Source organism: Mchenga conophoros, linkage group LG23 (genome assembly GCF_057382185.1).
Source record: "Mchenga conophoros isolate Kocher_MC1m ecotype Shallow Benthic linkage group LG23, M_conophoros_male_GT1.1, whole genome shotgun sequence".
In the NCBI taxonomy this organism is placed as follows: Eukaryota; Metazoa; Chordata; class Actinopteri; order Cichliformes; family Cichlidae; genus Mchenga; species Mchenga conophoros.
The window spans coordinates 8,152,765-8,173,600 of record NC_140547.1 but is presented as its reverse complement, the minus strand read 5'-3'; the positions used below and the strand labels follow the sequence as shown (position 1 = coordinate 8,173,600).

Here is a 20,836-nt window from a genome sequence, read left to right as displayed (position 1 = left end):
GCTGTTCGCTGTTCGCATCCGAAATGTTTGATGTGATCACGTGACCTTAACACATCTGAGTCTCTAAATTATCTACCACTGTGTGTATTTTCTATCCAGATATGATAGAGACAAATTTAATAAATCCGCTTTTCCTTCCACCAGCATGGCAGCTCCTCTTAATGGCACCAAATGCAATTACTCAATCACCCCATCTTCCCTCCGAATCATACATTTCTTTCTCACTTTCTCTTGTTTGTATTCAGTTTTGGCTCGCCCTGCTGGGATCTATGAATGCTGATATTTCTGTGATGTGTTTTTTAGGTGGTTTCAACAGGGGCAAAATCCCCACACCAGTTCCCAGGACTGGCTCTTCTGTGGTGGATACTGGAACAGGGCCTACAGCCAGATGCCGGACATTTATTAAAGGACTTTCTCTGCACAAAGCATGAACTGTTTTTATTGGAAAATTACAAGACCAAGCAATATGAAAAAAGTGTACTTAAACAGTGTGGCCTTAATCTACTTTATGGAGGTGAAGCTGTGCAGGAAATGTTTGACAGTATAGCATTTGCATTGACTTAAAGAGGTTTTTCTTTAAAATGGACTTTTAGCACAGTGGATAGGGTTTGTGATTTTTACTGTCCACCTGTCTTCTTTTAAATATTCATAATAGTGTTTTGTCTCCAGTTGTATATCTGTATATACTTTCCATAAATCCAGCCGTCAGTGACCTCATGTTATTTACATTCGCTCTGGACTCGCATTGCACTCGAAAACCCACTACTCGTCTAATGTGGATTGTGATTATTTTCTCCTGTATTTTGCTTTGTGAAGGAAAAAAGATTACAGAACAAAACCCACTGTAAATTTTCTGTATTAGTCTCAACCTTATAAAGATACATTAAGAACTGACTAATATGATTTTTTTATTATTTGTGTTTATTTTTTTCTGACTGCTGAAGACATAGATTGATATAAACCATGAGCAAAGCCTCAGTGATGGCAGTTTGGCCACTGTGATTGCGTTTTGAGCCAGAATATCCATATTTAGACATGAGGGCGAAGTCATGCAAGCTTATTGAGCAACTGACTGAGCACAGAAAAGAGACTAACATTAAAAAAAACAAAAAGAAAATAATTTTACTCAGCAAAAATTAAGATTTTGGGGGGGATGGGCCACAAATACAGTGCAGTCCAGTTCAGTGCTTCAACTTGAGCAGAGATGAAGCTTTCTACAGTGATGGTCCACAGCCACCTGTAAATAAAGTGAACACACACATCTAATGCTAGGCCTCAACAGAATCTGAATAGATGGATATTTAATAAATCGTGCCCCCATACGGTTACTTTAAGGGGAAATTAAATGTTGAGGATAGAACTGTCTTTTCTACAAGTCTGTAAACATGTTTATAGCTGTTGTAACAGTTTATTGGGTGTGACTCACTTTCTCTTTTTTGGAGGCAGCCAAGTGACCATTAGGCATATTTTGGCATTTCCACATTGGCAGAGCTTAAGGACCATTCACACAGGAAGCAACTATCAGTAAATAGTAAACAGACTTGTTCTTATATAGCACGTTTCTCCTCTGATTCACTCAAGCACTTTTTCTATGCTTAAGTGCTTTCTATCTAAGATTCACACACATTCATACTCTGATGGATGCGGGCTAACGCCAAGGATATTTGACTGGAGCAGCCAGGGATCAAACTGCAATCTTCCAATTAGCAGATGACCTGCTCAACCTCCTGACCTACAGCCACCCCATAAACCATAGCAATTTGATGACATCCAGCAACTTTAAGGGGCAAAATAACCACTGACAACGCAAACTGGGTGGGTCCCAATACTAGAACTGTACTATACTAATTCACAATGAACTGTTATTTGTTAAAAGTCATCTGTTGCCTATATAATAATCTATTTGTAACCCTAATTGATTAGTCATTTAATGCAGCCCGCTTGAATGTGTAGTAATTTACATATTGCACATTTAGAATAATTTATGACTATTTCTTAGACATTTAAAATATTCTGTCACTCATTTAATGACCTCTATGAGTCACTTCTAATTAGCCAACCATTTAAAGTAAAGTTTCACATGCATATTGATGAACTGCAAATATATCAGAATATACTTACATTTATATTTATATCTGTTACACATTATTGTAATTGACTGCAGTGTTTAGTATCATTTAAAATAATCTGCTGTACATTTATTGTTATTACTTTTTATGACATCTCACTTATTTTAAACGTAGAGCAGATTATTAGACATTTAAAGTGATCTTATTCATATTTTTCGTAATAAAAGTATAACTACACTATAAATAATAACTATATATTTTCTTCTGTACTTAGTTACCCACTCTCTATGTGTGTGAACTGTATAGTAATATCAAAGGGCAAAAATAAAAATAAACAAAAAAGACAAATTTCATTTCATATGACTTGAGCAGCTTTACAGTGCACTTGAATTACAGGGCAGAATACAGTCTTCAAGCCTGTGTGTGCTAACTACCACTACTGCTACAGACAGAAAATAAAAAGCAATTTGTGGGGGGAAATCCATCCATGTCATTCACTTGAACCTTGACACCTTCAAGTTCTTGGTAATGTTTTGCTGCCATCACCAGCTGAGAGTAAATGTGAACTAACAGCTCGCATTACATGAAGGGAAGCACTCCATCTATTGGTCAAACGTAGGGCAGAATTAAGGCTATTAGTATGAGTAAGGTGCGTGTGTATGTAATATTTACCTTAATTTTAAACACGGGAATGAACTGATGCTGTTTCTTATGGATCCTGTCTGTTCCTATACTGATTAATAAGGTTTTGTGTTAATGTGAAGCGACTGATATTGCGACAGATAAATATATCAGATGTTTAAAATTCATTCATCTATTTTCTCCAGTGTATGGAAGTCAGGGTCATGGTAATGCCGGAGCTTATCACAAGTGTCATTGGGTGAGAGGTGTGTTGCACTGTGGACAGATCACAGAGCTAACGCAGATAGATAAACATCCATTCACACTCACGCCTGCAGCCAATTTAGAATGACCAATTAACATAACATGGATGCCTTTGGAATGTGTGAGGAAGACAAAGTACCTGGTGAGAACCCACACAGACATGGGGAGAGCATGCACACTCCATGGGGAACAGCCACAGAGTCTCGGGATTCAAACGCAAGACCTTGCTGCGAGGCAGGGTGATTAGCGCAGCTAATAGATGGGATTGGGGTGGATTTGTTTAAAATCCACTGCTAAATTTATGGCAAATTTTGCTGTTGTGCTCTTAGATGGTGTTGTGGCTGCATTGAACTGAGTCTCTATCAGTTTTCTCACCTTATTGGTGTTCTGTGGGGAAATAAAAGTAGACCGTAACAGGTTTTCAGCTTCAGGGCGACTATTTTAATATCAATGCGTCTGGAACAGTGTAGGGAGAGTAGAAAATAAGCTTGCAGGTGATTTACAACTCGCTATCATGAGTTTGGCGTCATTGCTTTGTAATGAGCAAATATCAGGAAAACATTCCTGTGGTGGAAAAAAGGAACTGAAGCTTAGAGAAATACAATTCCGTTAGATTGGAAAAATTGTTGCTTGATTTCAGCCTAACTAGGTTTACTATTCCCATCCCTGTTTGTAATGATGTATTTCATTAGTTTGCGGGGCATCTGTTGATGCTCACTGGACCGACCACTCTGGAGGCTTTCGCAAATGCAACCGGCTTTCCATTAAGCTTCACATTTCGCAAGCAGCCCACAAAAGGTGAAGGCACAGGGGCTCCATTTTGATTTGTTGTCCCTAATTCAGGAAAGGAAAAAGCACAAAGAGATTCTGATCAGATTATACGACAAAAAGCTGAAACTCTCTGAAAGATATAATGCCCAGCGGTTCATGGATTTACCCCCAATGTGAAGCGATTCCAGGGCCGTTGAATATGATGTGGATTTGGGGCCTGCTTTCTCCTTGGACACGGAGTCAACCACTAGTTGGAATGCGTTCCTTTTTTTGGAGACTGAGAAACAACAATAACAGAAGAATTTTAAAAGCACAACTATCAACATGTGACTCACGTTCTTGAATGTTTTTAATACACGATGTCCTACCTGTAACCTCGTGAAATTTTCCATCACAGAGGCTTTTACGAGGTGTTACTGAGACACTAACAGCTCCATTACCATCATTTGCTTTGACGCCCACCTGGTAAAACATAACATATTTTGTCATCTCATGCAGCTTTTCTTTTGAATTGCTGCCCAATTAGCTGTCACAAGAGCGAGAGGTTTTACCTTGTTTTCCATTAAGAACACATTAAGGCTGGTCTTATCACTTTGAACGTGGAAGAGAAGACCCGTGAGGTGTTGAGGGCGCAGCTTGAAGGACAACAAAAAGTGCGAGCCAACGGTGAAGTAGTTATCTAGAATAGAAATGTTCTTTATGAGTGTGCGGATGATTGAAACACATCAGCAGCATCAAGATTTTTGAAATACAAGGCCAAACCTAAGACGATGTGACCGCCACCAAAGTATGTCCCTTCCTCTGCAAGCCCATGAAAGCACGGTAAGGCTTTGTGGCTCACCTCAGCTGCACCAACAAATACATCATTCATTTTGAATTCCCTTATACAGCTGATAACACTGTCTGTGGGGATGTTGTGTCCCTGATAAAGGACAGGAAGAGAAAAGAGAAGCCGGTCAGTGTGCAAACAAAAAGATGTGGGAAAATATTTGCCATAGCTTGAGTCTGATACAGACTTTAGTGTTTTTGCTTTTTGTACCAGCTCCCAGATACACAGGGTTGTGCAGGTCTAAAGATGATCCCTCATTGTTTGGTAAGCGGCCATCAGTCACACGGATCCCATCAACCAGAAGATGAAAAGTGCTGTTCTCCACGCTGAATTGAACCTGCGCACACGCAAACAAACTCAGCCATCCACAGAATATAACTTCACCATCACTGTGATATGATTGTGATATGACACACAGATATGAGAAAAGAATTACTGCATTTTTTCCCCTGCATATTAAGAGTTATGTCCTGATTGTTTATGATAAAAGTGATTTAGAAATTAGTTGTTCCTCCTGCTTTCCATTTATGCTCCAACAAACTTTCAAAAATCAGTTGCCCACTATGTCATTATTTTTTTTAATGTATTTTATATATTTTGTATATATATTTCTTGTTAGCGGTGTTTGAATTCCCATTGGAAGCTTTCTGATATCAGTAATTTTCTTTTCTGCACCATTTAAATCCTTAACGCTTCATTTTGGCACTGCCCGTTGTTTAGGGAAATAAATACATTTACTTTTTGAGAAGAATAACATATATATTTTCTCTGCCTGTGAGACACTTTTGTCATCCAATCAAAGCTTAATTGGTGCTGCTGTAAAGGTTATATTTGTTTGCTCTAATGAAAGATACCTGCTGCCCAGCTGCCAACAGTAGTAATATTAATTATTGTTTTTCTTTATTATTTTTTTTTATTATTTATTTTGTTTATTCTTTTAGTTTTGGTTACCTTTTTTTGTTCCATTGATCTCCTCTTTAGAGATATCGTCTCCTCCCTCATGTTTCTTAGTGTTTGCCTTTTTCCTGTGTTTCTTTTGCTTCTTTGTTCAATCCGATTAGTCTGACTTGCATTTTGCTGGTTTTCTAGTTTTCTAGTTTTATCCTACTGCTGATAAAATCTATGTGAGATAAGCAACCGAAATTCCCATATATCTGCAACTGTTCCTTTGAAATCAGGAGTCCAATGTTTAGAGCTTTGCTGCTTTTATCACTTAATATTTGTAATGAGACTTGGTTACAAACTCTATGCCAGTTGCCATCATTGCTCTTCTCCTTGTGCTGGATGATTCTGTTTTGACCAAGTGACATCTTGATCTTGCCGTTGGCCATGTACAGAGCCAGGAGGGGGACGGCTCCTCTTCCTGCGACATGGAGGATGAGCCCTTTGGACGATTTGGTATTGATATCAAGAGAGAAGTGAGGCCTGAGACACATGAGAACAAGAACAAAGTCCCTTTAAATGTTTATGAATGAATTCACAGCTGGATGAAGGTTTGACGAGGCACTCTAAAGGTTACCAAACCAAACCAGTCATGGAAAATGCCATTATAATTTTCAGGTTTTAGTATTTTACCTATAATTAAGGTTTTCTTGTGGGAGGTTGTAACTGACCCAGCTGTCTTTCTCATAGAGTTGGTATGCTCTCTGGGGTCTACATTGACTGCCAGCTGGAGTCGTAATCTGACACACAGCAGAAAAATGACTGCTGTTACTATGTCATTATCCAGCAATAGGGGAGCTGAAAAAAAAAATAGTTTGATGTGCTTACAAGGTTGTGCGTCTGGGGCCTTTTCATTGTGGAGTGCGGTGGGGGAGGCTGACTGCACTGACCAAAGATAATGTCTCCAGTTTGCGATAATGAGCTTAGATCAGCAGGTAAAATACTCGGCCTGTGTGAAATGAGGAGATTTTGTTTCATCAAAATTGAATCGTGTTATTGTAATAAACAGATATATATTGTGAGATATATTATAAAGCAACTGAAAGAATGTATAACAAACCTGCTTGTATAAAGATTAGCAATGCAGCCTTTGAATTTTCCTCTTTGCATGCTGATTTGGTCTGAATGTGCCGGACTCACATTTACATTGTCAATGCTAAGCAGCAGCCTGAGAAAATCACGACAACATTAGCGACGTGCTGATTTTAAATTTTAATTGCAATAAAATCCAGGTATCAGCAAAAAGATGACAGATCTTACCCTGATGGCTTCCCCACTGCAGACACGTAATGCCAGACTCCATCATTATACCTTTCATTTGACCTCAGGGTATAATTAAAACTATGAAAAACCACAAAGCCATCGTCCAGGGACAACTGGAGATTGTGGACAGGTTTGGAGCCCTGCAGTGAGAGTACTACTAAAGTCATCTTGATATTTTCCTTTTGATTTTCTTTTAAATCAAAAAGTGTGGCACACGAGATTTACCTGAGAGCCGCTCTTCAGAACAACGCCCCGCTTGCCTGTGCTCCTGAAGCCTAACGAGACTCTCACTGGCTGTTCGTCCCAGGCAAACAGAGAATCGACAGAAAGAGCCGAATTCAATGTAGCTGCACGAACACCCTATACACAAGCCAGAAACACACTAGTATTAGACCCCTGTGTCTACAGGCTATTCATTTAGTGTTTTAAAGCTAGACAGCGATTGACTTTTGAAATAGGAAATGTTACATTTTTCCACCTACAAATGAAAAGTTAACTTTTTAAGTAATAAAGCGCACTATTGTTGAAGTTGAATACACTACTATATCCTTAATGAGTAACCACTGGCAACTAATTTAAGCCCGTGACAGTTATATTATTTTAATATGAATATAAGAAACAAACTGCTGCTACAGTCTTTTTTCCCCTGTTATTTCCAGGTAGGTGTGATAGCTAATAATGGCCACATCATGCTACTGACTTCATGATTATTCTTCACAATAACGATTGGTTCATCATGGTTCATGGATTTGTTAAGTGAGGGGTGTCTCTGACTGGAAAACTGAGATAAGGGGTTTGTCAATCACAAGGTACCTTGCCGTGAAGCGCCTCAATTAAACATCTATTTTACACTTAATGGTGCCATAATTTTCAAAAAGAACACGCTGCTATGTTACATAAGACACAAAGTTAATAAGGCAACAATTTGATGGGGTACTGAGATCTAAAAGTGAGAAGTAAGTACATTTGTACGAGCAGGTACAAACACACTAACGAGGAGTTTTCCTCCTGCTGTGCATTAGAAACTAGGCACATTCGAAGCACCGCTGCACAGGCATCAATTCTCATACTTAGATACTTAATTGGGCCATAATTTTAAAAAGGAACACTCTGCGTTATTATATAAGACACAAAGTTATCAAAACAACAAGTTCTTGAAGAGCTAAAATGAAGTGAGAAGTAGGTACAATTTCTCATAAACTTTTTAAAAGTCTGACTAAGGAGAATTACCCCCCTGCTGTGCATTAGAAACCAGGCAGGTGCCGTGCACTTCTGCACTGGCTTCACTACTCAGACTCTGCGGTTAAGTCCATCTTTTATTTAAAAAAAAAAAAAAAGTTTCAAAAAGTCTATCCTCTGATCATCTGAGAGAAATTTTAATGCAGATTTGTAAATGGTAAATGGCCTGTATTTATATAGCGCTTTTACTAGTCCCTAAGGACATATCCAGTCATCCACCCATTCACACACACATTCACACACTGGTGATGGCAAGCTACATTGTAGCCACAGCCACCCTGGGGCGCACTGACAGAGGCGAGGCTGCCGGACACTGGCGCCACCGGGCCCTCTGACCACCACCAGTAGGCAATGGGTGAAGTGTCTTGCCCAAGGACACAACGAGCCCCGGACCGAGACTTACCAGTGAGGAGACTGGACATCCACTGCTGACACCTATTGTCCTGTTGTACTCGACAATCTCAGCATCTGCTTTCAGGTTATCCACGCATCCCCTGAGCGGTGCAGCTGTGATGTTGTGTCTGAGATTCAAAGGCAGACAGGCTCATAGAAAAGGTCAGTTTGATTAGCTGATACTGTTTTCTTCTAGACTACTCAACACACACATTGGCACTGGCATTTATATGTCATATAGTAATGGTCATGAGAGTGGTTTGATTTTTTTGTAAGTCTTTCAGTAGGGAATTATTTGTTTCCCTCCCAGAGGAAGCTGAGTTTGACATGATTTTAAAAGCATCGTGTGTTGCATTACCTCTCTCTGAGCTCTGCTGGAAGACCCCCAATGTAATAACTGATGTAGTCTGTTTGAATGTGATCTGTGGAGACCGTATTTTGCCCATAGTACACAATTAATTTATCTGCAATGGCAATTGCAAACTGCGTGTCCTGAAACAGGAAGCATATGCTTAGAAAGGCATGAATTTAACAAAAAGACTTTCAAGTTTTTTAAAGTAACTAATTGTATTGTTGTTCTTACAAACAGAGACACTCTTTCAGCACTCCGAAGTCTAATCTCTCTGTCAGCTTGTTGACCTTGTAGCACAAGGAAGCCTCTCTCCACAAACACACAGAAAAAGGACTCCTAAAACAGAAGAAACACATGAATTTTAAATCTTTTTTTGTTTGTTTTTTTGTTAAACATGCAGTTATATAAGTGCTTCAAGCATCTATTCAAAAATTAAAATCCTACGTTGTTTCCAATGTAGAATAACAAGGCATTTGTTTCTCGGCTGTTTGTGTGAAATCTGAACAGTCGCCTCTTTTTCCAGTCAGGATCCTTTATGAACGCCATGCGGTAACCTCTTCCTTCATAATAATCAGACACCTCTTCCTGTGCAATCCTAAACACATAATTTAATCATTATTTGACCTTTTCTAGTCAACACAATGTCCGACCTTTATTTTTAATTTTTTGTTTTATGCTTACTTCACAGTGTGCTGTTTTGCATCCATATTGACAGCATGTTTGAAGTTAAAAAGGCAGACAGGATTATCATTCAGGTAGGAGAGTTTTATGGCTCCTCTGTACTTGGGGTAACGCAGCTCCACTGGAGGCTATGAGAACAAAAGAGGACTGAAAATTGGACTGAAAAAGTGAACATGTCATTTACTAATGCAAATGATTTTGTTGAGTACACTCCTGTTCTCTAGGGCTCAGAAGCTCTAAGCTATTTTTCATTAACCCATTCCCACAAAAGGATGATGACAGACTGTGATAGGGACTTTGTATTTCAACTTCTTCACAAAAAGTACCTTTCTCACTAAATTGTTCAATTTCAGTCTCTGAATAAGACTGTTGTATGTCATTCATGCAGTCTATGGAACCCTATTTCCACAAAACAAATATTGTCATATATACTATAAAACAGTGATATAATATATAAAATCAAATCCATATCAAAATTGGGAGATCATGGCTTCCATCAAAACACTTCTTTCAGCATCAAATAAATTCCAAATAGTTTTCAAAGAAAACTTAGAAAATCATGCAATACGTTGAGTTACCCCATGAGTCAAAATCTTGACAATAAACAATACAATAAACCTTTTTCCGTACTTTTTTCTTTACTTCTTCCACCCATCAAGTCAACTGAAGCTGTGTGTGCTGGAAACTAGTTTTTATATGTTAGCTTTTCCTTTATTTAAAACCCATTATCTTTGGCTAAACAAATGAAAGACACAGTGTCTAAACTTTCTGTGTGCTTGCTTGTGTGTTATACAAAAGTTATCATTGCTATTGCAACGTTTACAATTTTACACAAGCTTATTAAATGAGTTTGAATTGGCTTTGAGTCGTCTTTCAACTCTCTACCCCTTTAAACACTATAAATTTGCAGGCAGGATGAAATGAAAGCAGAGACTTATTACAGTGAAGTAATCGGGATAGCCCCCCACGTAGAAAACGACACTGCCTGGATCCAAGTCGAAGACGCCTGTCATTGTGTTTGGGAGGTTACGTTTAGGAGGGAGACTGACACGCTCCTTTGACGTGAAGTTCTTTGTGACGTTCACTTCAGCGTCCTGGTAAACCCTGCAGGAATTGTTGGCACGAAGATAAGAAACATGTTGGTGACATCATGTAAACTTTCAGCTAGCAAATCCATGTTCATTTTAAAATACACTTCTACCATATGTACTCAGTACCTGTGGAAGATAACTCTGTCAACGGCTGAGGAGTTCACGCTTCCGAGTGTTATTTGGCTGGTTTCTATCTCATGAACCACTCCACCCAACTTATAGACACAAACCAACACAGTGTTTCTGATAGCCATTCCAATGTAGTCTCCAGAAGCCTAGAAATGTAATAAAAGAAACCTAAGGTATATTAAAGAAAAAAACAAAAAACTACATCATGCTTCCTGTGTAGGCCGGTATGCACGCTCACATTCTTGCTGCCCAGGTAGAAAACGAACAGGTTGGCATCTCTGTGTTCATCCTGGTGTCGTTTTCGTCTCACATCAGACTTAGCCGGGATTTTGTGATGCCGATTGAGGAGAAGATCGACAGCTGTAAACGCTTTAATGTCCTCAAGGTCTCTTGGAGGGTGAAGCTCAATGTGGCTCTTTCCATTGAAAGTGGTGCCAAGAGAGAGCTGTGACAAGAGACGGTAGAAATCGTGTGTGTCACAAAAACAGATAATTTATGTGTTTTTAAAAAATAAACTATTGTATTCATACATTTATTATTTTATTTTTACAAATTAGGGGTAATGGAAACAAGGTTGCACTACTTTGAGTTCTATTTTTGGTCCACCAACTCAAGCAGAATTTCTGGTTTTTTTGGTATTTCCAATGTGAATGTTTGCATCAGAGTTACTAAATGAAGCAGCTTTCCACATGTAAATAATTCTAATGTCACCATCCAAGTAGTAATTCTAGCTGGTAAAGTCTGTTTATTTCTGAAAGGTCAGACTCAGCAAAAAAAAAAAAATGTAACCAAGTATATTAGCTTTTTGACTCAGCACCAGCATTTAAGGCCGTATTGTGTTCAGCAGATTATCTAAAACTTCCTGAGAGCAGTCGCATGTAGCTGACCCTGTAACCTGGTTGATCCTCCAGACAACAGATGTCAGTCTGGGCTGTGCAAAAATTTAGTTTCCCATAGCTGGCAGCCTTGTTACTCCTGATCAGAGGGGAAAATACTTTCAGCTTTGTCTATGAATCAAGCCAAAATACAATCCAGCTATCATGCTCTGTCCTCCTTTCACCAAAAACAAGGGAAATACTGAAGATAATCTCTGCACACTCCAAGGCCAAATGAATTCTCTTTGGATAGTGCTTACATAGCACTTAATATATAATGTGTTAATTTGAAACAGCCTTAAGCAATATATTAGTACTTTTGAGAGTTTATAATGACTCTTCTATATTGTCAATGCTGATCACTCATCTGTTCTTATATTACTTGATCTTACTGTTGCATTTGATACAGTGAATCATGAAATATTAATTTCCTATCTTCAGCAGTGTAGTGATATCAATGGCACTGCTCCAAACTGATTAAAGTCATATCTGATTAACGGTTCTTTTTCCAGTAGGATTTGTTCTAAAGCGTCCACTTTGACCCGTGGAGTACCACAGGGGTCGATTAAAGGCCCTATTCTGTCTCAGGCTTCATACCTTAATGTCATGTAAAGAAACCTGGTGTAAATTGTGATTCCTCTCTGAAATTAAAGACAGATTAAATCTGTCACTATAGCTAGCTCCTTTTAATAATGAAAGTCAAACCTCTTGTTTAGTTTATTAACCTTTAATAACCTTTCATCATATTATTATGTTTTCCTAATTGTTGTATCGATTGTTGTGCAGCACTTTTGTCAGGGTCTGCTGTGCTTTAATGTGTGAAATAAATGAACGTCCCTTGACTTGAAAAGTAAATTGCAAACATAATAAAATATCTGTCTCAGTAATAGCAGGTAACACTTTACATTAACAATCATTAAAAAATTGTAAATATCTTGTAATTAGATCAAAAGTTTGTATTATTGTTTTTGCTCGTATTGTTAATACTCCTGTTTGAGTTACTTCCTGTTTTATTGAATAATATTTTCTTTGTGATCGTTAATAACATCCTGCTTCCCTCTATTTTCTGTGCCACTTTTATTCAACTAGTTAATCACTCGCCCCAGCATATGTACCACCTGTTGTTCATTTTTCTGTTGCCACATGGTCTTTTAATGTCTTGGAGTCAAGCATTTAATTTAGTGCAATTTTTTGTGACATGATTTTATTTATTTATTTATTTTATTCATTTTTATTATTTTAAAGTTTTTTTGAGAAGTGTGGATTTTTTTAATTAGTTTTTTTATTTCACTTTTGTGTATTTGTTTGGCCTTTCTGAGTTATTTGATTTTCTTGTATTGCATTTATTAATGAAAGCAATGCAATACTGTGAATTTTTACATTTTAGCAGTGCTAATTTCTCTTGAAAACTTGAAGATACCTGCAAAGAACCATGAAGCTGAGGAAAACTGCAGACACAGCCGACAGCTTCATAAGGTTCAGTCTGCAAGCTACACATTTCATATGCACACTGTACTGTCATACACTGTGAGGCTGTTCCAGCTTTAAATCAAATCTGACAAGTCAATTAAGAAATTAATAGGAAAGATGAAATTAAAAAGAAAATGTTACCCTATTAACAAAGTTTCTTGTCTCCTCTATTATGTCCTTGATTCTCTGGATGCTTTCTGTCATGTTTGGGTGAGGTGACATCCTCCTACCAAGAGCCTTGACTTCTGCGAGCTTGTCACTCATCACAGGGAATGCTTTGTTGAAGCTTTTTACTTAAGCGGATAAAATAACAACACATAAAACCTTTAAATGACTGTATTTTAATTGCAAGAATATGTTTAAGGAATTTAAACACTTACCAGCCTGGTCTGCATCTGTCAACATGTCATTTATATTCACACTGATATTGGTTAAAGTTATTCTTCCCACTTCCTCGCTGATATTTCTCAGTCTCTCTTTCACACTGCTGACTGTAGCGTTAGCATCAGAAGCAGCAGTTTTCACAGACACTATCAGTGCCGCTGTGTCATCTGAAATACAAAAGAAAAACTATCATATGCAGATACAATAACTAATTTGACGTTTATTTTCTGATCTGCATCAATTCCAAGTGCTCTACAAACCTCTTTTGATCTCTTTGAGTTTGTCACCGATGGATGAGGTGTCGATTCTCAGTGATCTTCTTTTTTTCTTTTGTTTATTTACACGATTCCTGTGAGCATTTACTGTACGTGACACCGCTGTTCAAAAGAAATTAGAACACCTTTTCATTTTGCACATTCAAACTCAATATATTTGTCTTGATACTTGTTTTGTTTTTACATACTTTTAAGGTGACTTTGAGTGTCTCTGGTTTCCCTCCATAGATAACTTGAGTTATCTTTCAGCTGTTCAGACCTGCTGATCAGACCTCCCTTCTTCACATCCTAATTTATCATTCAAATATTGCATTAATATTTTCTATAAACACGTAGATTTTTTAATAACTCTTACTAACAGCACTGAAGTTACCTTTAAGGTTTGATCAGCAGCCCTTTTGGACTCCTTTGCTGCCTTCTCAGCCATTTCTACTGCCTTAATGATGCTGTCATAGGCCCCTATACCCAGGAGGCTGACCAGTGAAGTGCTGTTAGTAGCGGTATGAAGCGCTCTGTAACAAAATCCAAGATGGTCTATTATGTTAAACAAGAAACGGGGCCCAAGCTAATCTAAATCTGCCTTGCTTCTTTATTTGTTCTTGGGATTCACACTCACTGTTGTAATTCTGTCACCACTCTTTTGAGCTCCTTTGCATGCTCCTCTGCCTGGGCTATAGCTTCCACCTCTGCTATTTTTAAACTGTTGTTTAACTGCTGAAAGTGTTCCAGCTTGGCACCATCCAACTGAGCTGCTCGCTTCTCAAATTCCTGCAATTTAAACAGTAAACTTTAATGCAAAGTCCAATACTTTTGAGAAGTTATAAAAAGCTGCTTATTACTTTTTTAACTTCCTTAAGTATCGACAAATTGTCAGTAATGTTCTTTAGCAGATCTTTAGTCATTTCAGTCCCAGGATGGAGAGTGCTTTGTTCTTTATCCAGCTGAGCTTTAAGATGCTGGAAAAAGAAGAAAGATAAAACAGTGTGTCATCAGAAATGTATGACATGGCCAATGAGAGCTTTATTTCCCATTACCTGCAGCTCCTGTAGGGCAGTACGACTCTTGAGGTTAAGACCCCTTGCTCTGTCAACTCTGTCCTCTGCATCCAACAGCAGCTCGCCCAACTCTCTCACAGCAGAATGTGAGGCCATGAGAGAGTCTCCACTCTGAAGCAGGATGAGTTGTTTCATTTCTGCAGCAGCTATCATGTCGTTGCTGATGAGTTCTAACACTGAAGAGAGTATGCAAAATTTAGATATCAGAGTTATTTGATATTGGCCACAGAATGTCTTCTAACTCTAATTTTGACAATTATATTTTCATTAATTATGAAATTATTAATCTGCAGTTGTGTTTCTGAAATGGTTTGGCTGATTGTTCATGTCCTCTGTTCTGTTTAAAGATCTGAGACGCATTCCTGCCACTACAGTTAGGTCCATATATATTTGGACACTGACACAAGGTTTTATCATTTACTGAAACATATTCCAATCATAGTTACATCATGGACTTGGACATTATCTGTAGACTCAGCTTTCATTTGAGGGTATCCACATTCAAATCAGATGAAGGTGTGGGCAGTTTCTTCATACTGTCATTATCAATTAAACAGAGAAAAGACCTGGACTTAATTTGAGGTGTGATGCTTGAATTTGGAAGATTTTCCTGTGAAGATGCGGTCAGAGGAGCTCTCCATATCTTTTTGTTCAACCTACTGAACGAAAGCCAAAGGCCTGCACTTCAACTGCATCTGAGTTGTTTTGTTGGAAATCATTGTTGTAAAGTACAGAACTAAAATTGGAAAAAAGTTGTCTCTGTCCAAATATTTATGGAGCTAACTGTATATCTGCCACATATTTGTGTTTGCTCTGGTTCAATAAACGGTGAGAGCCTGGGTCACATACACTATGGGAGTCAAAACTATCTCCACATCCAGACTATTTGATTTGCACACACAGATTAATCTTGCTGCCAGTCAGTCAAGAGTGGAGGATTAAAGTGAGAATCACCCCAAATATGGAAGTATAGGTCAAACCAAGGAAGTATACTGGGCCTGATGTTTTCATGAGAATAATTCTGCTATCTGGGCATAGATGGATGTATCGACCCATTCGGTATAAAGGTACATGCTGGCTACTTAGCCTAGCATAAATACCGTAAACAAGAGGAAGAAGAGAACATCTGTAGTGTGTAAAGTAGTCACCTTTTTAGTTATTGGTGGGTATTTGTTCCTATTTCCATTTGATTTCAGCAGATATGCTGCAGTTTCATTTTTAGCAAACGAACATGCCAGTTGGTTATTTCTTAAAATGTCAATTAAATCTTTATACAGTCATTTTTATATAAAAACATTAGTGAATTCTCAACTGGTGAAAGGGGGTTGGTCTTTGTGGAATAATTTAACATGAAACACAATGTTTGTATTTAAAATACTAAATGCCAATGTGTCCATTTTCAGCCCCACTCTCTCTCCTCATAAGCATACTGTAATCTCTATGCTCAAGGAAAAAAGATCTCTAACATTTATGTGCCTTCTCCTGCTCGCTTCCTGCTTTGTCCCTCTGAGCAGTGCAGCCTCTCTTTCTCATTTCCTGCATGATGCGCTGAGCTTCTTCCATCATCCTGCCTTTGTCCTTTTCAGAGAGAGAAACTGAATCTTCAGGTTTCGCCTCAGTTAGCTGCTTTATCAGATCTGACAAGAGGAGAGACAGTGCTGTTAAATGATATAAATGGTAAAAAATGGCCTGTATTTATATAGCGCTTTACTAGTCCCTAAGGACCCCAAAGCGCTTTACACATCCAGTCATCCACCCATTCACGCACACATTCACACACTGGTGATGGCAAGCTACATTGTAGCCACAGCCACCCTGGGGCGCACTGACAGAGGCGAGGCTGCCGGACACTGGCGCCACCGGGCCCTCTGACCACCACCAGTAGGCAACGGGTGAAGTGTCTTGCCCAAGGACACAACGACCGAGACTGTCCAAGCCGGGGCTCGAACTGGCAACCTTCCGATTACAAGGCGAACTCCCAACTCTTGAGCCCGATGCCCACTTTGACATAACAGGTAATTCGGTTTCCTTAACAAGTGTCACAAAGTCTTTGGCAGGAGAGGCAGGAAAGGTCTGCTTGTACCTGATATCACTGAGCAGAAATTATTAAAGTTAGGAACACTCCAACTTCACGCTGATAAGACCACATATATTTTCATATTTCAGAGATGTACCTTGTATTGGTGTGAGAAGACCTCCTGTTTTAAATAGATCTTCTGCCTTTAACTTCGTTTCATTTGCAGACTCCAAGGTCTTCTTCAAATATGATGTAATGTCAAGGTTCTGGTAAAATTTTGGAAAATATTTAAATATATTTAATAATAAGCCAACATAAAGAGCTGGGAAAGCTCCCTGTGGGTTCTCTGTCTTTCATTCTATTTGGCTATCCTCTACTATTCTAATATGAGTTTGCATTTACAATTAAAAAGGAAAAATTATCAGTCTCTTGGATGAGTTACATTTTGATTAGCATGGGAAAATTCACTCCAGGTACCTCATCACTCAGTTGAGACAAGTCATATCTGTCAGCAGCCACATCTGCTTCCAGCTGTTCAACCTTTGGATCCAGGAGTCTCACAGCAGTACTGTGCCTCCCCATCTGTACCTAAGAAACATTAGATAAGAAGTACTTTGAACTTGGATAAATGTTGCTGCATGATCTGAAATAGCAAATATTCTCAAGGGCAGTGTATTTTCTCAGAAAAACACCTATTCCCTGTGTGAATCGCTACCTTTGCTTCAGATATGTTAGCCTCCAGGTTGTTCAGAGTAGATCGTGATACAGGACTATGACTGATGTTCTGCAGCTGCTGCTTCAGCCAAACCAGATCATCATCCATCTTCTCCGAGTCCACCAGCAAAGTGTAAGTACAGCTGTCACACTCTGCTGGTAAAGGCAAGATGAAATGTAGTGAGTCTTAGTTTTATAGGTCAAAACACGACTGCAAGATGAACTTTCAACACAGACTCACCATGACAGTGATCCCCACAGTTACTATTACCAGATGTGATGCACTCTGTTGAAAGGAAAAAATAGTAAAGTTGGATCTCATCACATGAAGGCCACTTTAGCTTTCATATTAGCCCATGTATGCAAATCCATATATGGAGATACAGGCTACAAAAATATACAGTAAGTATAAGTAAGTTGTAGGAAATCAAACAAACAACAAACAACCAAAAATACATAAATAAATAAATAAATACAATTTCATTTAAAATGTATATATACAATAATATTAATTTTATGCCTTAAATAACTAAAATTACATCAAGAACATGTAATTAAATTAGATGCTGAGGAGCATGCCCGAGAAATATGAGAAGAATTGAAAGCAGACCTTCATTAAAGCAAAATAAATTGCAACCAGACACTCTGTACCCATGGAGGTCATGTTTAGTCTCTCACAGCTCAATGACTACAGACACCGTCCTTCAGCAATGTTTTCACTCTATGTTACTGAGTGGTGATTTCCTCAGCTGTATTTGTAGACTATACATTACAGATGCATTGCAAAGTGAACCTGGAGAAAACATCGGTGCACTTCTGGCACAAAGGGATTGAGATCTTTTTTTTCTCAATGAGTAATTATCTATTTATTCATTACTTATTATGTATTTCTTTATTGCATAAATAGTCACCTCCAGTCAGAGAATCACACATGTTCAAACCATTCTTCTTGCAGTTGCAGGGCTTGCACATGCCCCCATGCACCATGGGATTGCCATAATAACCAAATGCACATCTTAAAAGGGGGAAAAAACACGAGAAAAGTAAATAAGTTTGAGGGTTGGGGCGTTTGCTGCAAAGATGAAGATGCAAATGATGTACGGTTACCTCTCACATCTGACTCCACTGTAACCATGTTTACACAAACATTCCACCACTCCTGAGCCAACATCGAGGCAGGCCAGTGCAAAACTAAAACAAAGAGTGAAGGTCTTCATATTCACGCAAAACAAGGAAAAGGAAAGCTGTGCAGGAAGAGTAGGACATAAACAGATACTGACTTGTTCTCTGTAAAGGGACATGGACAGGCACAACAGGTTCTGTTCACTGGATCTTCAAAATAACCCTCCTTGCAACGTTCACAGCGATTTCCTGCAGTGTCGAACTGACATTTCTAGAGGCCAGTTAGATCAAACAAAAGAAAAGGAACATGGTTTCCATCTGGCCCAGCAGCGTGACTACAAATGCTACAACACTGACATCTGCTACAATATTGTTTCTCAGCAGCAGAGACATCACTTGTATCTGAGTAATTATTGTCTTTTTGTGTGTGCATGTGTGAGTCAGCACCCACCACACAGTTCCCTGTACGCTCATCACCCTCATCGGAGAGCCCGTTGCAGCTGCATGGCACACACTGGCCCCTGTTCGGTCCGGCCCACTCTCTGTAGAAGCCAGAGCTGCACTTCTGTAATGACACAGCGAGATGAACAGTCGACTATGGGGCGATTAACATAATGGAAAACTCCAGGGGTGCTTGACCTACTTTAAAGTAATGCATTACCACAAATCAATCATTATACAAGGTGTAAATGCAGTTCTTGCTGTAGTATTTGCTGTAAAGTGCACTGTAAGAAAAAGTCCTAATATAAAAGTATTTTACAGTTTTGATCTGTTCTTCTAGAATATCATTAAATTTACATAAATAGACTGTGATTTCACATTTCAAATGTAAATTAATGTAAAATCACTGTAATGTAATAAAACATAATTTCCTTGTTTTGTAAATGTATTTGTCTGTACATATGCATATTTAGATTGTTAAAATACATTCACAAATGCATCATGATTGCACAAATATTTGTCCGTTATGTGAAGGATTGAACTGTTAAATTCAAATGTAATGCTATGGAAAAATATATAACATGATTCCTATAAACTTTGTTTACATCAAATAATTATTACTATTATTGCTATTTAGGGTGATCGTGGCTCAAGAGTTGGCAGTTTGCCTTGTAATCAGAAGGTTGCCAGTTCGAGCCCCGGCTCGGACACTTTCGGTCGTTGTGTCCTTGTTAAAGACACTTCACCTACTGGTGAGGGGCCGATGGTGCGATATGGCAGCCTCGCCTCTGTCCCAGGGCATGCAATGCATTATTATTTAAACCAACTGTTAACTGTATATTTCTGTACATTTAAGTATTATTATTCATATTGCCACATTCATTGACCTTGTTTATAGGTAATTTCATTGTTTGATCACATTAAAATGCTCCTAATTTAATGTTTAAAAGCACATGAAAAAGGCAAAATCCCATGTAAAATTAGGGCAACAAACTGTATTGTCATTACTGAAAATAACCATATTTTTATGGGAAAGTTATTTTCTGTTATTTCATGGTATTATTTTGGCGCCCCAGCTGCCGGAATATTACTGTTTTTCTAGGATTTTTTTTTTTTAACAGTGTGGTGTGCGACATAGAGATACGTATTGAAGAGCATGTGCATGTTGGAAATGAGTCTGCTCCAGGTTATTATATATCCAAGTAAAGGTCTGGTGAGCTTAGGATATCTGGCACGTAAAAAAACTCATGTCTGATAGTGACTGCACAAGAGTTAATAGTAGCTTTATATGCTCAGATCACAAAAACCGAGTCACTAAGATTTCTTGACCTTGTTTTCTCTCACTGCACATAATGTAATAACAAACAGTAGTATAGAAAATAAGAAGGAAAAACACAGTGAGTAACAGATAAGCCAAAAAGCAGCTGCATTACCTGAGTGGCAGCACCTGCTGTCTGGTTGCTGAAGGAAGGATCACAGAACGTTTTCCTGCTGTGCTGCTTCTGACGGATCTGAGTGCGTCTGTCATGCCAACACTTTGGATATTTCTGAGCAGAGGGACAACTTGGAGCAAAGCAGAGCAAAAACAAAGGCGCTGCAATGCAAAGCCAAGAAGCAGCCCACTGCATTTTAAGTCTTTCAATGAGCCCTGTGAGTGTATTAAAAAAATCCTCCCTGCTAGGAGGGAGCTTCGACTGAACCTTGGAGCTTTTTGTGCGAGAGAGTTGCAGAAAAGCTGGATTGTATAAGTGACTGAGAGTGTAACTATATGTGTGACTTAAGATCAAAGTTCAGTGAGGTGTGGTTGCACACGAAGGAAGACGCAGTGTGTGAAATAAG

General features: G+C 38.6%; 2 protein-coding genes across 6 annotated transcripts in view; one reads left to right on the top strand and one right to left on the bottom strand.

The window, feature by feature from the left end:
- The window catches only part of osbpl1a (oxysterol binding protein-like 1A), a 33,247-nt gene extending 32,353 nt beyond the window's left edge, over positions 1–894 (top strand). For both annotated transcript variants that reach the window (XM_085266328.1, XM_085266327.1), the window contains one exon: positions 304–894. In XM_085266328.1, the coding sequence (XP_085122454.1) occupies positions 304–406 (103 nt within the window). In that variant the 3' untranslated portion in view covers positions 407–894. The remainder of the gene's footprint in view (positions 1–303) is intronic.
- lama3 (laminin, alpha 3) lies at positions 892–20,659 on the bottom strand. Of its 4 annotated transcripts, none has more exons than XM_085266323.1 (38): positions 20,431–20,659; positions 19,008–19,121; positions 18,715–18,827; positions 18,542–18,625; positions 18,346–18,449; positions 17,676–17,720; positions 17,436–17,590; positions 17,198–17,308; positions 16,878–16,986; positions 16,170–16,340; positions 14,683–14,879; positions 14,488–14,604; positions 14,265–14,416; positions 14,022–14,160; positions 13,837–13,936; positions 13,634–13,750; positions 13,370–13,540; positions 13,131–13,282; positions 10,883–11,089; positions 10,642–10,790; positions 10,366–10,528; positions 9,425–9,552; positions 9,188–9,338; positions 8,975–9,079; positions 8,750–8,883; positions 8,402–8,519; positions 6,985–7,119; positions 6,757–6,899; positions 6,557–6,664; positions 6,325–6,445; positions 6,130–6,236; positions 5,799–5,979; positions 4,742–4,891; positions 4,488–4,647; positions 4,277–4,404; positions 4,094–4,187; positions 3,892–4,002; positions 892–3,788 (listed from the first exon to the last, which is right to left on the bottom strand). In XM_085266323.1, exons 1-38 carry the CDS (start codon positions 20,623–20,625, stop codon positions 3,643–3,645), a joined length of 5,085 nt encoding a protein of 1,694 aa, XP_085122449.1. In that variant the 5' UTR covers positions 20,626–20,659; the 3' UTR covers positions 892–3,642. The 4 variants fall into 4 exon arrangements, with proteins under 4 accessions (XP_085122449.1, XP_085122450.1, XP_085122451.1 ...); XM_085266324.1 differs by having other exon boundaries at positions 17,436–17,587; XM_085266325.1 differs by lacking the exon at positions 14,488–14,604.
- Between the last annotated feature and the right edge of the window lie 177 nt (positions 20,660–20,836).

Bases quoted from the DNA above. Each gene is read 5' to 3' on its own strand.
- lama3 (XM_085266323.1), bottom strand. From the start codon at position 20,625: ATGCAGTGGGCTGCTTCTTGGCTTTGCATTGCAGCGCCTTTGTTTTTG. The intron at 17,309-17,435 runs GTAGCGATTCAC...AATGTTTCTTAG, and splicing joins CTAACATATCTGAAGCAAAG to GTACAGATGGGGAGGCACAG. The intron at 6,237-6,324 runs GTAAGCACATCA...GCTGTGTGTCAG, and splicing joins GGCCCCAGACGCACAACCTT to ATTACGACTCCAGCTGGCAG.